The sequence below is a fragment of the Hipposideros armiger genome, unplaced genomic scaffold (genome assembly GCF_001890085.2).
Source record: "Hipposideros armiger isolate ML-2016 unplaced genomic scaffold, ASM189008v1 scaffold_48, whole genome shotgun sequence".
Lineage (NCBI taxonomy): Eukaryota > Metazoa > Chordata > Mammalia > Chiroptera > Hipposideridae > Hipposideros > Hipposideros armiger.
The window spans coordinates 328,887-343,378 of record NW_017731398.1 but is presented as its reverse complement, the minus strand read 5'-3'; the positions used below and the strand labels follow the sequence as shown (position 1 = coordinate 343,378).

Genomic DNA, 14,492 nt, shown 5'->3' with positions numbered 1-14,492 from the left:
ACAATTTCTCTTCATAATTGAAGAGTGGTACATTCAGGTAAACTCTGTTCAGTGTGGGTTTAAATCTCACTATCAAAATTCACTCCTGATTAGTAAGTCATAAAGGATGCAATGGGTTTAAAACAGCTCCACAGGATCCTCTGTGGAAAAAGAAAGAGCCAAAGATACAGAACTTCAGAGCTTACGAGTTTCATGACATATCGCAACCTTTCTGGAAAATAGCTTTTTGAGAACCGGGGCCAGAAATGTTACAGAGCTGATATTTCAAGGCCCTGGAATAGTCACTCCTCTGAGCATGGATCTCCAGCCCTGCGATCTGCCTCCCACTTGGCTAAAGCTTACAGAAGTTAGGTTATGCCCAGGGGACCCTGGGTCAAATAACCATGACAACGAATTGACCCGGCTTTCTTTTCCTCTCTGCCCTCCTCTAGCTGGGAGGTGTTAGTAGCATTGGCGGGACTCCTCAGAGCAAGTGGAATTCTTCGCGCTGGAGGAGGCACCGCAGCCTGGGCTCTGTGGGACTGAGGCGGCATCAGCTGGAGTGAGTGTGGGGGTCACAGGACATCTGCCTTACCTGGGGGGTTTCTGAAAGTAAAAGAAGTTGAGGGTCAGGGTCTCCTGGGAATGTTACTGAGGATGAAGAGGCCTGCAAGGTGAATGACCAAGAGTGTAAGGTAGATAGTCTGGGGCCGCTAGCTTTTCCAAAATGCAGCCAAAAAATAGCTAGTTTTAAGAGTGACTACTTTCTCACCTGGTTTAGCGTAGAGAGGCAGACTGGCAGATAGGCTTGCTTAAAAAGAGAGGAATTAAGACAAAATGTTTTCATTTAAAAAAAAAAGGCTAAACGTGAAACCTATTTTTTCAGTCTCTTTTGGCCCCTCATCTAAGAGACCCTAAACTTCTAAAGCCTCTTCTCTCCTAACACTACCTTCATTTTTCGCTGCTTACCCTGAACTCTTCTTGTAAGAAACATCAATCTTGACAAGCAGGCTTTGGGGCTCCAGGAAGTGGCTTCAGGTCTGTCACATTCACCCTCCAACCTAATGCCTCCTGTTCAGGGAACTCAAGCTCCCAGGCAGCTTGGGTCCAGTCAGTGGCCGTGAGAGGTGGGGGACTGACCCTGTGGATCTAAAGCTGAGGGTTTTCTGATGGACCTGGGGCTCTCTGCTTTGCAGCTTGAAGAGCTCCAATGGCAGTCAACAAGAGCCCAGCCTTGCTGGATGGAGACCTCCCCGTAAGTAACGGGCTTATATGAGATGGGGGTGGATAGTTGATGGGGGAAGAAGGAGTAGGTAGGGGAAGCCCAGGGGACTTAGAGCAAGATGTGTCCGGGTGATAGTCAAGTTCATTGACTGTTACATCTTAATTATTATTATTATTATTTTAATTGGGGAACATTGTGTTTTTCCAGGACCCATCAACTCCAAGTCAAGTAGTTGTTTCAGTCTAGTTGTGGAGGGTGCATCTCAGTGGCCCATGTGGGAATTGAACCGGCAACCTTGGTGTTATGAGCACTGTGCTCTAACCAACTGAGCTAACCGGCCGCCCCACATCTTAGTTATTCTTGCCCTCACTGCCTTTTGCAGGGGGCTGGTAGAGGACCTGGGGTGGGGAAGGGAAGGTGCCTGTTAAAAACTACGCATCTTAGAGGAAAAGGACAGAAAAATGGCTGGGCGGGAAAGGAGATGGAGGGAACTGGCGCAGAGCCCGTGCTTTGTCCTCCCAGGAGGAATGTCCATTCAGCACTGAGCCTTTGCATTCTGTAACTGCAGGGCGTCATTCATGTTGTGGTTCTGGTCTACGTAAATGGCACCTCGTGGAGTCCCAAGGTGCACAGGCCGTGCTGCTGCATGTGGGAAGCTATTGCTATGTGGGAAGCGGTTAGAGGGCCAGGGTGTCCAGTGTTGTGTGTCTAGCCTAGTTTCCACTGTGCCTCGGAATGCTTTGACACGTTTAGGTGTACCCGATGCCTCCTAGCAAGGCCTGTCTGATTCAGGCACAGTTCAGATTGTTAGTGAAACTAAAAAATTGTGAACCCACACAATGCCCCTGTTGCCCCAAGTTTGGCTTCAGCTACCCTTTGCACTAGGCATCACTGTGTTCCATTTTGTATGGACTTGTAAACAGAGAGAGGCATAAATGGCCAAGTGCACAGGTAAGCCCTCCTAACAGGTGGTGGCTTATTCGCTTCCCAGGATCTCTCTCCCCCTTTGGTTTTGCCTAAAACCACCCCTGAAGACTCTGTCCAGAACATTAAAGAAAATGTTTTCTGTTTACAGTCATAGCCTTTTTCTGGTTCAAATTTCAAACTCACCTGCAAGATGCAACATAGCCTGTCGCCTGGTGTGCGTACACATCTCCCTAATGGGTCTCCCAGCTCCTATGTACATAAGAGGCTAGGTCCTCGCCTCCTAGCAGAGCCATGCAAATTCAAAGCTGCAGAGAGCTTGAGCGTCTGAGTCAGACCTGGGCACTGTCCTCTTTTTATTGTTTATGTGGAGAACTCTTAGCATTCATAAGAGTAGGCAGAATAGAATACCCTTCACTCGCCCCAACAACCATTAATCCATAGCCAGTCCTGCCTCATCCTCCCTCATCTATTCCCCACCTTGTGGTATTTTTAACAAACCCCAGATACGCCGTTTCAGGCCTGAATCAGAACCCCGGCTCTGCCACTTTCTAGCTGTATGACCTTGGGTAAGTCACTTCACATCTCTGAGCCTTTACCTTCTCATGGGCAAAGCGGTGGTGATAATGCTGACCTCAGAGGGTCGCTGTGGGACTTACATGAGGCCATGTCACCAAAGCACCCAGTCGGTACCTGGAACACAGTGGCACTCAGGCGGTGTTTCCCTCAGCGTGACTAGAACCCACATTCTTTTACTCAAAGACCAGTATCTTTTCACTAAGATTCGTAGGTGACCTAAAGTTTAATGATGTGACCGCTGCCAAAGGTTGATAAAAGCACAGCACCCCAATAATGAGAAGTGCTGGTGTCACTATGCCCCACGTACTCAGACCACACCTGGAGCGCTGTCTTCAAATTTGAGTGCTGTGTTTGTAAGAAAGGCAACGCCGAACAGTAGCGTGTCCTGAGGAGATCACCAGACTTGGGGGGGGGGGGAGTCCAAGCTAGGAACTGGAGCGATTTAGTATGGACAAGGACCCCCGAAGGGAGATATATCTTCCTTCAAATGTGTAAAGGGCCAGCCCATGAATGACAAAATAGATGTGCTCAGTGTTGCAGAGGGCAGAGGGTGGAGGTGATTTCAGCTTGGCAGCGTCGTCCAACAAGGGGCCCAGGCCACTCTCAGAGGGGCGAGCTCTATCCAAGGAGATGTCCACGCACAAGCCTCCCACCGAGACGGTGGGAAGCGGTCTTGCTGCAGAGGCCCCTGGAGGCCTGAGAGTCCGTGATTCTGTGCAGTTGGGCAGATCTAAACTTACACCTACTAGGTGCAGCCCTGACCATGGTTCATTTCTTCAACTAACTGTACTGTGCAGGCTTTAGGTAGGCAGTGGGGACACAGAGATGACAGTCTACTGGGAGAGAGACAGGTACACACATGATCGCAGCATCATGTGACAAATGTGGAAACAGCCCTTTGAAGGAAGCGGTGGCTTCTGATGTGAAGGGGGAGAGTCAGGAAGCTTCACAGAAGTGATGCTCTAGCTGTGTCTTGGGGTGGCTTTTCTCCAAACAGGAGGGGTGTGGGAGGGAAGGGGAGCGGTCTATTCACAGGCAGGGGGGCACTGTTGCAGGAACACCAGAGAACTATTTAGAGAAAGGCACCAAACCAAGATGGCCCAAAACTCCAGACAGACATGCGGACACATTGCTCTCTACCAGCAGGTGGGAGTGAGGCGGACTGGAAGGCCCCTGGAGGAGGGCAGTTGCCCCCGCAGCACTCCAGAGCCTGGCCTGTGGCCAGAGAGCGTGGCAGGCTGACTTGTTTCCTCTGTGGGGCGTCCAGAGAACTCTGGCCTGGGTTCCTCCTTGGTCACTTGAGCCACGCGGGCCTCCCCAGTGGGCTCCGTGGCCCTGGGCTGCCTTCCCGGTGGCAGGAGGGGAGTGGGACGTCCCCAACGCCTTTCCTCCTTCCCTGCCAGGAGCAGGAGAACGTGCTGCAGCGGGTCCTGCAGCTGCCGGTGGTGAGCGGCACCTGTGAGTGCGTCCAGAAGACCTACACTAGCACCAAGGAAGCCCACCCCCTGGTGGCCTCTGTGTGCAATGCCTACGAGAAAGGCGTGCAGGGCGCCAGCAGCCTGGCAGCCTGGAGCATGGAGCCGGTGGTCCGCAGGCTGTCCACCCAGTGTGAGTCCTCGGGGCACTCGGAGGCTGCCAGCCTGTTCACTGGCGCGCACAGCCTGCCTGCCCGTCTATATGTCCGCCTTTCAGTCTGTCTGATCACCTCACAGCTTGCTTGTCTGTCTACTTATATGTCTGTCGGTCCGCCTTGTTATCTGTCGGGCTCATTACATAGTCTTCTCATCTATAGATATAGATGATACAGATATGGGTATAGATATGGATAGATTAGATACAGCTCCTCTCAGCTATCGGTGCTCAGCTGGCATTTTCCCAGGATAACAGTGATGGACCAAAGAATGGGCAGAGCTGTGTGGGCGGTGGTGGGTGCCCCGGGTGGGGGTGGGCCCGGGCGGACCAGACACCCACTTTAGCTCCAAATCCAGCAGCAGTAGCAGTTGCAGGAACTAGCTGCGTCTGGTACAGATGCAGAGGCAGGGGCGGGGGAAGCCCTCTGGGCCCAGCAGCTGATGGTACCAGCTCATGACCGGCAGGGGCAGCAGAGAGCCACCAGCCAGGGTCCTGGAAGTGGAGGACAGCTGTCCATGCAGCCTTACCAGACCTATCCCCATTTGAAAACATGGTCTCCAAGGCACAGCTCTTGACAGGGCTGAGGGAAATTCCAGCAGCACCAAGAAGTCTAGGACCTCCCACTGTCCTGATGAGAGAACTGCGGGTGTCTGAGGTTTCCACACAGCAAACAGGAGGGGACAGACGTAAGGAAGACCCAGGCCCTGGGCCAGCCTCCCTGCCTGCGTGCTCCACAGCTGATGTCCCTGGGTCTCCTTTTGTTCAATCAGAAGATGGCTAAGTCATCTGGGCGCTCTATTAAAGAATGTTTGTGAAGAAAAATAAGATAGCTCGAGAAAGAACATATGAAAGTATAGATAAGTGTCCTTTAAAACTGACCTCCACGACTGTGGCAGTAGAGCCTAGCCATTGGCAGCTCCTGGGCAGTATCTCCTGGAAGCCTCCCCTGGCACCTGCCCCGCTCCCTGGGGAGAGCGCCTGTTCCCTGTGAGCCTCTTCCCACTGTTGACCATCTCACTCCTAGAGGTTAAAAGGAAGGGCCATGGATAGTCAGGGGCCTAGATGGGCTGTGGCTGGGAACTCGTCACCTCATGCTCACCCTGAGACGGGAGGGCGGGGAAGGATGGAGACCCCAGGATTTTTTGCCGATCCACATAGTTTCCGTCACTTTCTCCTCACAGCAGCCCTGCAAGGGAGGCCCCATTAATCCACATTTGACAAGGAGGACGTGAGCGTCAGGCAGGCTGTGACTTGCTGGGCGCCACACACTGCAGATGCGGGCACTGGGCTGAGTGTAGGTCTGCCTGGCACCAGAGTCCCCACACAGATGGAAGAAACCAGCCTGATCTCAGGGAGTCACAGCAGATGGGGCCAAAAGGTGGCAGAGGGCCTCAGGTTCCGAGATGCCCTGGAGACAGCAGGGCTGGGGGCTTTGAGGGCTCCCAGGCACCTGCCTTGGCACAGCGGTCACTCCTGGGTCCTCACTGGGGGCAGGGCTCACCCCACCATGGCCCTTTGCTTCCAGTCATAGCTGCCAACGAGCTGGCCTGCCGAGGCCTGGACCACCTGGAGGAAAAGATCCCGGCCCTCCAGTACCCGCCTGAAAAGGTGAGCCTTTCCCTGTTCTCTGACGGGCCCCGTACTTCGTTATCACTGCCTCTCGGGGGAGGAGAGGGCGCGAGCTGATGATGCCATGACTGCGAGTCTTTCCTTTCTATGGCAAGTGCCCTCCTGGTGACGGCTGCCTGCCCCAAAGGCCACACAACGTGCTTCTGTGGAGCCAACTGAAGGCAGGGAGCAGCAGGCCCAAGCCCAGAGGCAAACTCAAACAGGAGCTTGGAGTGGGTCCCCTGACCCTGATTCCCTGCCCTCATGGGCATGCATTGGAGCACGTGGGGACTAGAGCCCCCTAGGAGCATGGGCCACACTCATCACATCCCAGGAGTGCAGTCCCATGTCCTCAAGATCCAACCCGTTATGGGCCAGGAGACTGAAAAGGCACTTCCCCTGGAGACATAGGCGTAGTCATTGGGTATTTGCTGTGGTCAGGGCTACGTCAGGTGCTTTGGGGAATAGACTTCAGTGTCTGACCTCATCTGTCCCACAGACATTTACTGAGCCCTACCCTCTGCCAGGGGCCATCGTGGGTGATTTCTAGAGCCGTTTCATGTAATCCTCTTGTCGGCCCTCTGGGATGGGGTGGTGGTCCCCATTGTACAGATGAGAAAACTAGTGACTTCCCACCGGCCACACAGCCTTACCGTGGAGGCCACGTGAGAGCGGGTCTGTTTGGCTCCCGTGCTTTTCACGCCCCCGCTGCTTTTTTTCCAGAGGAAGGACAATGTCTCTGTTACATAGGAGGTCCCGGGTTAACAGGAGAGAAAGACAAATTCCTTCAGCGCAGAACTTGTAGGAACAAGCATGTCTGTAAATCACTGTCAGTGCAGCTGGGCCTCGGAGCAGTGTTCTGAGGGAAGGACAGAGGAGCCAGTAGGGGAACTTGGAAGATTAGATGCACGAGGGAATCAGGACAAGTGTTACCAAGGACAGGTGTTCCCCTGGGGGGATCCTCGCAGGATGGCGAGGATCTCCACAGGCAGCCGCAATGCACAGAAGCCCGCGGATGGTTGGACTCTTTCTCCTTCAAGCCCAGCTTAGTCCAGGTGCCCACATAGTGGTGCCAGCCCCCTGGGCCTTGAATGCGCCTGACCCTCGTCCGCTTCCCCCAGATCGCCTCAGAGCTGAAGGGCACCATCTCCACCCGCCTCCGCAGCGCCAGGAACAGTATCAGCATGCCCATTGCCAGCACTTCGGACAAGGTCCTGGGGGCCGCCCTGGCGGGTTGCGAGCTCGCCTGGGGCGTGGCCAAAGACACCGCGGAGTATGCCGCCAGCACCCGGGCCGGCCGGCTGGCCTCCGGCGGGGCCGACTTGGCCCTGGGCGGTGTGGAGAAGGTGGTCGAGCTCCTGCTCCCCCCAGCCAAGGAAGAGCCAGGTATCTGCCCTTAGGGGCTGGCGCACCCTCCCGGGGAGTGAGCAAAATCAGCAAGGGCTCATCCAGCCACTGCTGTCGTGCAGGGCAGGCCCAGCGGGGTTTCCAGATGGACCCGTCCTTACTCAGCCCCGTTTGTAAGTGGGGAGAGTGAGTTGCCCAAATCACCAGCAGCTCGTGGTGGAGCTAGCACAGCTGCTGTCCAACCCTAGACCCAGCCCAGGTTTCCCCTGCCCCTCTCATCTGCAACGTCTTCTCTCCCCCCAAACTCCTCCCCAGGCCCTGCTCCAGGATGTCAGGCGGCCCCGAAGCCTCCCAAGGCCAAGCCGAGCCTGGTGGGCAGGGTTGGGGCCCTGGCCAACACCCTGTCTCAACACACCTTCCAGACCACAGCACGGGTGCTGAAGCAGGGCCACGCCCTGGCCATGTGGATCCCGGGTGTGGCTCCTCTGGTGAGTGTCCCCCGGCCCCTCCCACCTCCCAGTGACTCTGCCACTTGTCCTGGGAACATCCTCTCTTCCAGCCTGGGCTGGGACCTCAGGTCTAAGGACCAGAGGCCTTAGCGGGGCCAGAGGGCTAGTCCTCTAGGCTGCACAGGGAGGAGAAGATGATGCGAGCTGAGGGCAGGCCGGCCTTGCTAGGGCGGTCCTGCCCCACTCCCATTTCTGTCTCTCCCTTTCTCCCCCTGGGTCCCCCCCCCCCCGCTTCATTCCCCACGTGGGCCCTCCCACCTATGAGGGAACAGAGACCCCCATCTGCTGTCCAGGCACTAAGGAATGTCACCTGTAAATAAGCAAGACACAAACCCTTTCCATTGGGGACAGAGCCCCAGCTGGGCCTTGCCCCGGACCGCCCCCAGGTTTCTGATTTTCCTTCTGGAGGCTTCTAATTTGCACCCCACTGCACCCAAGGTGAAACTGCCTTTTCTAGGCCCAGGGAGGGCTGTCTCCCCGTCGTCGTTCCCCCCGCCCCCCACACACACACCTTTCTGTGTAATTTTAGCAGAGATAAACAGGATATTTTTTCACAAGGAACTTTAGTAAGAAACTAAAGCCAAAAAGGAAGTAAAAACATTAAAGCATAAAGGTCAGCAAACAAGAGAACTACTTTTCAGTCATCATTTGGGTGATACTTTTCAAAGCATCGTCAGGCCTGGCTCGTTCATTCAAGCAAATGTTTGCTGAGGACCTACTATGCGCCAGGTTCTGTCATTGGAGTAGTAGTTCCTCTCTGTTGACTGCACTGGGGGGCTATTTACCAGAGGGCCCTGCTGGTTTCCTCCCATGGGACACTCTGGCCCACTTGACGTTTCCGCTTTAAAGATCTGCAAGTACTACCTACTAAAGTTAAACATACATATGCCCTGCGACCAGCAATTCCACCCAACAGAAATGAGAGCTTATGTGCCCCACAGGACATGTCAGAAATGTTCCTATCAGCTTTATCCTTAGCCGAGAACCGAGAACAACTCAAATGTCCATCAACAGTAGAATGGGCAAATGTGGCCTCTCTCTACATTGGCCGGTTACACGGGAATGGAAAAGAAGGGGCTACTTCAACACGCAGTAACACGGGTGACTCTCACAACATAATGCTGAACGCAAAAGGTATTCATGAAAGAATACACTCAGTCTATGAGTCCATTTATCCGCCGTTCAAAACTAGGTGAAGCCAATGCGTGGTGATAGAAAGTCAGACTGTGGTCATCCTTGGGGATAGTGACTGGGGGGGGGGCACAGGGAGTCTCTGGGAGGTTGGAAATGGTCTCTGTCTCGATTTGTGTGCTTGTAACGGCTCACAGAGCTGTATGCTGAGGATGTGTGCACTTTACATCTGTTGCCACTCAAAAAGTTTTTTTGTTTTGTTTTTTTGTGGTTTTTTTTTTTTTAAAGATTTTTATTGGGGAATTGGGGAGATGGGAACAGCGCTGGGAATTGGGGAAAGGAAACAGACAAGTTGCTGTCGTTTTGGTCTTCAGTCTAGTTGTGGAGGATGTTGCTTCACTGGCCCATGTTGGCACCATCATTGAGCTCTTCCCAGACGAGGCAGATAAGTCGCCGGCTTCTGGACGGCTGCTCACGGCGGCTGCTGGCCGCTCACGCTGGCTGCTGGCTACATATGGTAGCCCATGGCAACCCACTGCCGCAGGGGCTGCAGCCTACGCCGTGGCGACTCACAGCTGCCCAGCTCCAGGTTGAGCTGTTGTTCAGCATCTTAGCTGTAGAGGACAGTGTCACTGGCCCTCATATGTGGGATCCGAACCAGGGCCCTCTGGCATGCCAAGACAGTTCTTAACCATCGCGCCACTCAGCCGGCCCACCACTCAAAAAGTTTTAAGCACGGTCTGCTCCGGCCGGGCTCTGCTCACGTCCCCACCTGGGGCGAGGGGCTTTGGCTGTGGGGGCTGTGAAGACGGGGGCCTCTGCCTTCACTCCCTCAGAGCAGCCTGGCCCAGTGGGGCGCCTCAGCGGCCATGCAGGTGGTGTCCCGAAGGCAGAGCGAGGTGCGGGTGCCCTGGCTGCACAACATGGCCGCCTCCCAGGAGGAGGACCGTGATGAGCAGACGGACACAGAGGGGGAGACGACTGAGGAGGAGGACGAGCCAGAGATGGAGGAGAAGAAGTTCAATGAGGTGAGAGCCAGAGCTGAGTGGGGGTGCTGCAGCCTCAAGGTCCCCCAGCCTGCAAAGGGGTGAGAGGCAGAAGCACAGGGACATGGCATCTGGGGACAGCACTCATCACCTCAGCCCCAGAAGCCCCGCCAACAAAGTAGTTGCATGCCCTTGTCTCAGCTGACCCTCCCAACAACTCATGCAAGAGGCAGGGTAGAGATTGTCCCCATTTTGCAGATGAAGAAACAGGTTCAGAGAGGGGAAGTGACCTGCCCAAGGCCACACAGCTAGTGGTGGAGCCAGGTGTCCATGTTCTTACTCTAACTCTGGGGATGGCAGGGAGGGGAAGGGCCAGGGGAGGTGCTGCAGGAGGCGCTGACCTTGCTCTGGTCCCCAGGTAGCAGCCCTGCCCAGCCCGCGGGGCCTCCTGGGCAGTGTGGGGCACACCCTGCAGAGGGCCATCCGGGGCACCATCTCGGCTGTGACGTGGGCACCTGCAGCTGTGCTGGGCACAGCAGGGAGGATGCTGGGCCTCACATCAGCCCATCCTGCCTCCTCCACCAAAAGGAGGGCCATGTCCCTGTCAGATGCTTTGAAGGGCGTCACAGACAACGTGGTGGACACAGTAGTGCATTATGTGCCCGTAAGTCCCCCCCGCCTCGGGGCCTCCTTCCCCCAGTCTCCTCCGTGACCCTTCTCTGATCCTCCGTGTCCCGAAAGCATTTTGACACACTGTGGCCTTGACTGGGGCCCTTCCCAGCCCTGGGAACGTAGAAACCTGTTACCCTGGCCTAATAATCTCTCTCACATCTCTCCTCCCCATCAGTCTGGGGGCCCCAACTGCCTAGTCCTCACCCCTTAGCTCCCACCTGCAGGACCGGGGAGGTTTGCATGCTGCTTCCTGGGAAGGGGTTGCAGGGAGGCTGCCTGAGGTCCTTGGGGGTGGCCTGTGTTCCAGGGGGCAGCAGCTGCCTCAGTCTCAATTCTGTCACCTGCCGCCAACAGGAGAAACCCAAAGGACGACAATACCACCCTTTTGGGAGTCCTTGGGCCCCTTCCTGGAGCAAGTTACAGGCTCTAGGAGGGTTGGTCAGGGCAGGAGGCTTCCTTAGAGCAGTGTGTGTGTGGCGGGGGGATGGGTGAGTCATTCAGTCAGCCACCCCCACCAAGAGGTGTGCCAGGGGTCGGCAGCCAGCCTGTCTGCCTTGGACCCAGAAACCTAACCAGGGCACTGTGTGGGCTGTGCTTAGCCCGCCACTCAGGCCCCAGAAAGGTCAGGAAAGCCACTGACCTCCCACTGAGGGACCTCTGGGGGAGACACGAGGGGTCCGGAAACTTTGGTGGGGGTCTGCCTCGCCTTGGGTGTCTAGATGGTGGAGATGGGCAGAGCAAGCAGGACCTCAGCAACCTCCCCCGCGCACCGCATCCCACTGCGACCGAGGCCCTTGTCCCACCACCCGGCCTGTGCCCTCCTGATGGCTGCCCCTGGGAGCCGGGGCCGGGGGTAGGGTGGTGCAGAGGAGGCAGGGGAGCGGGGTTGTGGGGTGGTGGTGGCAGGCGCAAGGCGATGGCCAGGCCGAACCCTGATGAGGCTGTCGGGTCCTCAGCTCCCCAGGCTGTCACTGATGGAGCCCGAGAGCGAGTTCCGGGACATCGACAACCCGCCCCCTGAGACGGAGCGCAGGGGGTCCGGGGCGCCGCCCTCTGGCCCCGATACCACCCTGCGCGCGGCTCAGCACCGAGGCAGCCTACGCAGTGCGAGGGGCCCCGGCCTGGAGGACAGGGGGGACCCGCCTGCCTCATCGCGCCCGGCCTTCCCGGCCGCGCCCCGCGAGAAGCCGAAGCGCAGGGTCAGCGACAGTTTCTTCCGCCCCAGCGTCATGGAGCCCATCCTGGGCCGCGCGCAGTACAACCAGCTGCGCAAGAAGAGCTGAGCGCCGCCCCCTGCGAGCCGGCGGGGCCTGTGTCGCCAGCACGTAAGCAGCCCTGCACTTCCAAGAGAGCGTTGACTTCTTCACAGTAGCCCCCTGGGCAGCCCGAGCCTCATTCTGACGATGCTGCCAAGGCACACGTCATCTTGTGAGCATCCTTTTGGAGTTTAGCCCTCAGAGCCAATTTTTAAGAAGCATCAGAGCAGCAGCCTTCTTTGATTGTATGTCTTGCTTTTTACTGAAAGATTAGTGGCCTAACCTGAGCTCTTCTTTAACCAAACTTGTTGCAAAATGACATTTGACTGTTTCCAAGATTTTGAGCCATCTTCTGTGGACAAACTATTTGCCACCAATGAGTTACGTGTCAGGACCCTGAAGGTCCAAGCATGTTTAAGCCCTGAGCTCAGATTTCTGAGTATCGCACTTCTCAGTAGGCTACTTTGAAGGAACAACAATCAGGTGTAAAAGCTCTCGTGTGTTTATATAAAATAGCGTCACTTTTTGCGTACCTGGCACCCTGCGCTTCTCCAGGCCGGGTACTGGCCTGTGCTCTGTAGCGCCACCTTCTGGCTCAGTCATTCCCATTTGCACCCTGACTTCCCACCTGAGCATTCACCCTTTGGAATGCTGTCACTCCCAGTGTGGCGGGACGACAGGTGACCCTTCACCTTATAAAGTCTATACCATATAGACCATTCCAAGCCCTGTTTTTGAAAATGTTAATATTCAGTAAATCTAAGGGATGCATCCATTTAATTTAAATTTCAAACACTGCAAATGGGTGGGATCCCTGAGGTCCCAGTTCCCCTTCACAAAACAATCACGGTGCCAGCCACCTGTGTATCTTCCAGTTACAGGCTGTGTACATGCTAGCACGTGTGTAGGAACACCCCACCTTCGTTCGCACAGCTGTGGAGGTGGGGGTGCTCTTTCCACTTAACAATACATCTTAGACATCTTTTTGTGTCACTAGCATAAATCCTCCTTGCTCTTTTTAATGGCCACATAGTAGGTGCCTCAATGTAGATGCTATAATTGATTTAACTAGTTTCCTTGTCGAGGACTGTTAGGTTGTTTCCATTTTTTTTTCTTGCTACTGCAAACAGTACTGCAATAAATGTCCTTATACAGAGCGTCTTGTGTACATGTGTGGATATATCTATAGGATAAAATTATCACTTGGAACCATGACCTGATGGGCGAAGGGTATCTACGTGTTAAATATTCTTAGATGATGCCAAGTAGGCTCCCAAACCAAACTCTGTTTTTCTTATTATTTTCCTCTGCAGCTACATAGATCATTAAATGCTTGCTTCCTTCTCCAGATGTTTTCTATCTGAAGGTGAGAGCACAGAGGAGAGCTGGAAAAGCCAGATCCTTTGTCACATTGCCACTAACTCAACCTGCCCTGCAGTCCTTCTCCCTCTGGTCTCTCTGTTAGCTGAGATGACAAATGACCTTATTGTTCAAGCCACTTCAGGTTGTGGTTTCTGTTCCTTGAGGCTGAGGGTTTCCTAATACAGATCTGGCCAAAGAGTCTTGGCAATTTTGATAGCCTTTCTGCAGAAATCCTCTGTACACAAGATAAATTTTGCTACTACATCAGAGTTCAAATTTTTTTTTTTGTTTAAAGATTTTTGTTGGGGAATTGGGGGAAGGGGAACAGACAAGGTGCTATCCTTTCGTTCTTCAGTCTAGTTGTGGAGGATGTTGCTTCATAGGCCCAAGTTGGCACCATCATTGCGCTCTTCCCGGGAGAGGCAGATCAGCCGCTGGCTTCTGGACGGCCGCTCACGCTGGCTGCTGGCTACACACGGTAGCCCATGGCAACCCACCTGTCGTCGCCTGCGGCTCACTGGCAGCCCAGCTCCAGGTTGAGCTGTTGTTCAGCATCTTAGCTGTAGAGGGCAGTGTAACTCGCCCTCATATGTGGGATCTGAACCGGGGCCCTCTGGCATCCCAAGCCAGCTCTCAACCAACGCGTCACTTGGCCGGCCCTCAAAATTTCTAATGACATTTTAAGTGGCAGATATGTTTCTAGATTTTAATTGAAATTCAGCCATGCATGGTGCTCCCAGTGCAACCAATTCGCCAGAGGTGACAGAAGTGAAGACACCGTCTCCTCCAGGTGGCATGTGGACATCCCCACATCACCTCTCCTAGTGCCAGGTTCCCCCTGGCAATGACAGCAAGATACAACTCAATTGCAGAAATGCTAGGATGTGAGGAAACACAAGTCTTAGGACTGAGGAAGCATTTTCTGATGTGGGGAGATGGAAGTTTTTGATGTTTTGGGGTCAGAGACAGGTGGCTTGGGTCTGAGAATAAAAGACAGTTATGAAAGAAGAAGGGATTCTGAGCTGAGGACAGATTGCCTGGGATCCAGTTTGGGGACATCAGAAACATAAGGAGATGCCATCATGAGGTTGCGTGTTCGTTCTCCAGGTATGTTACATGCACCACGCTGTCATTTTGTACCTACAATAAGAAAATACCATATTGCCCCACATCCATAGTTCTAATAGTACAAAGATAGTTTTCATTCCTTTTTTCAATAACTTTTACCAAAAATCCCTGTGGAGTGACGATGCCAGGTCTTGGGACAAAGCAAAGAGACATG

At 54.5% G+C, this 14,492-nt stretch overlaps 1 protein-coding gene across 2 annotated transcripts in view; it reads left to right on the top strand.

Moving 5' to 3' along the window:
• Positions 1–13,005, top strand: part of PLIN1 (perilipin 1) — a 34,281-nt gene extending 21,276 nt beyond the window's left edge. For both annotated transcript variants that reach the window (XM_019640028.1, XM_019640027.1), the window contains 9 exons: positions 432–541; positions 1,176–1,234; positions 4,111–4,315; positions 5,865–5,947; positions 7,069–7,333; positions 7,610–7,782; positions 9,771–9,962; positions 10,339–10,584; positions 11,549–13,005. In XM_019640028.1, the coding sequence (XP_019495573.1) occupies positions 1,190–1,234; positions 4,111–4,315; positions 5,865–5,947; positions 7,069–7,333; positions 7,610–7,782; positions 9,771–9,962; positions 10,339–10,584; positions 11,549–11,875 (1,536 nt within the window). In that variant the 5' untranslated portion in view covers positions 432–541; positions 1,176–1,189 and the 3' untranslated portion in view covers positions 11,876–13,005. The remainder of the gene's footprint in view (positions 1–431; positions 542–1,175; positions 1,235–4,110; positions 4,316–5,864; positions 5,948–7,068; positions 7,334–7,609; positions 7,783–9,770; positions 9,963–10,338; positions 10,585–11,548) is intronic.
• Positions 13,006–14,492: the final 1,487 nt, after the last annotated feature.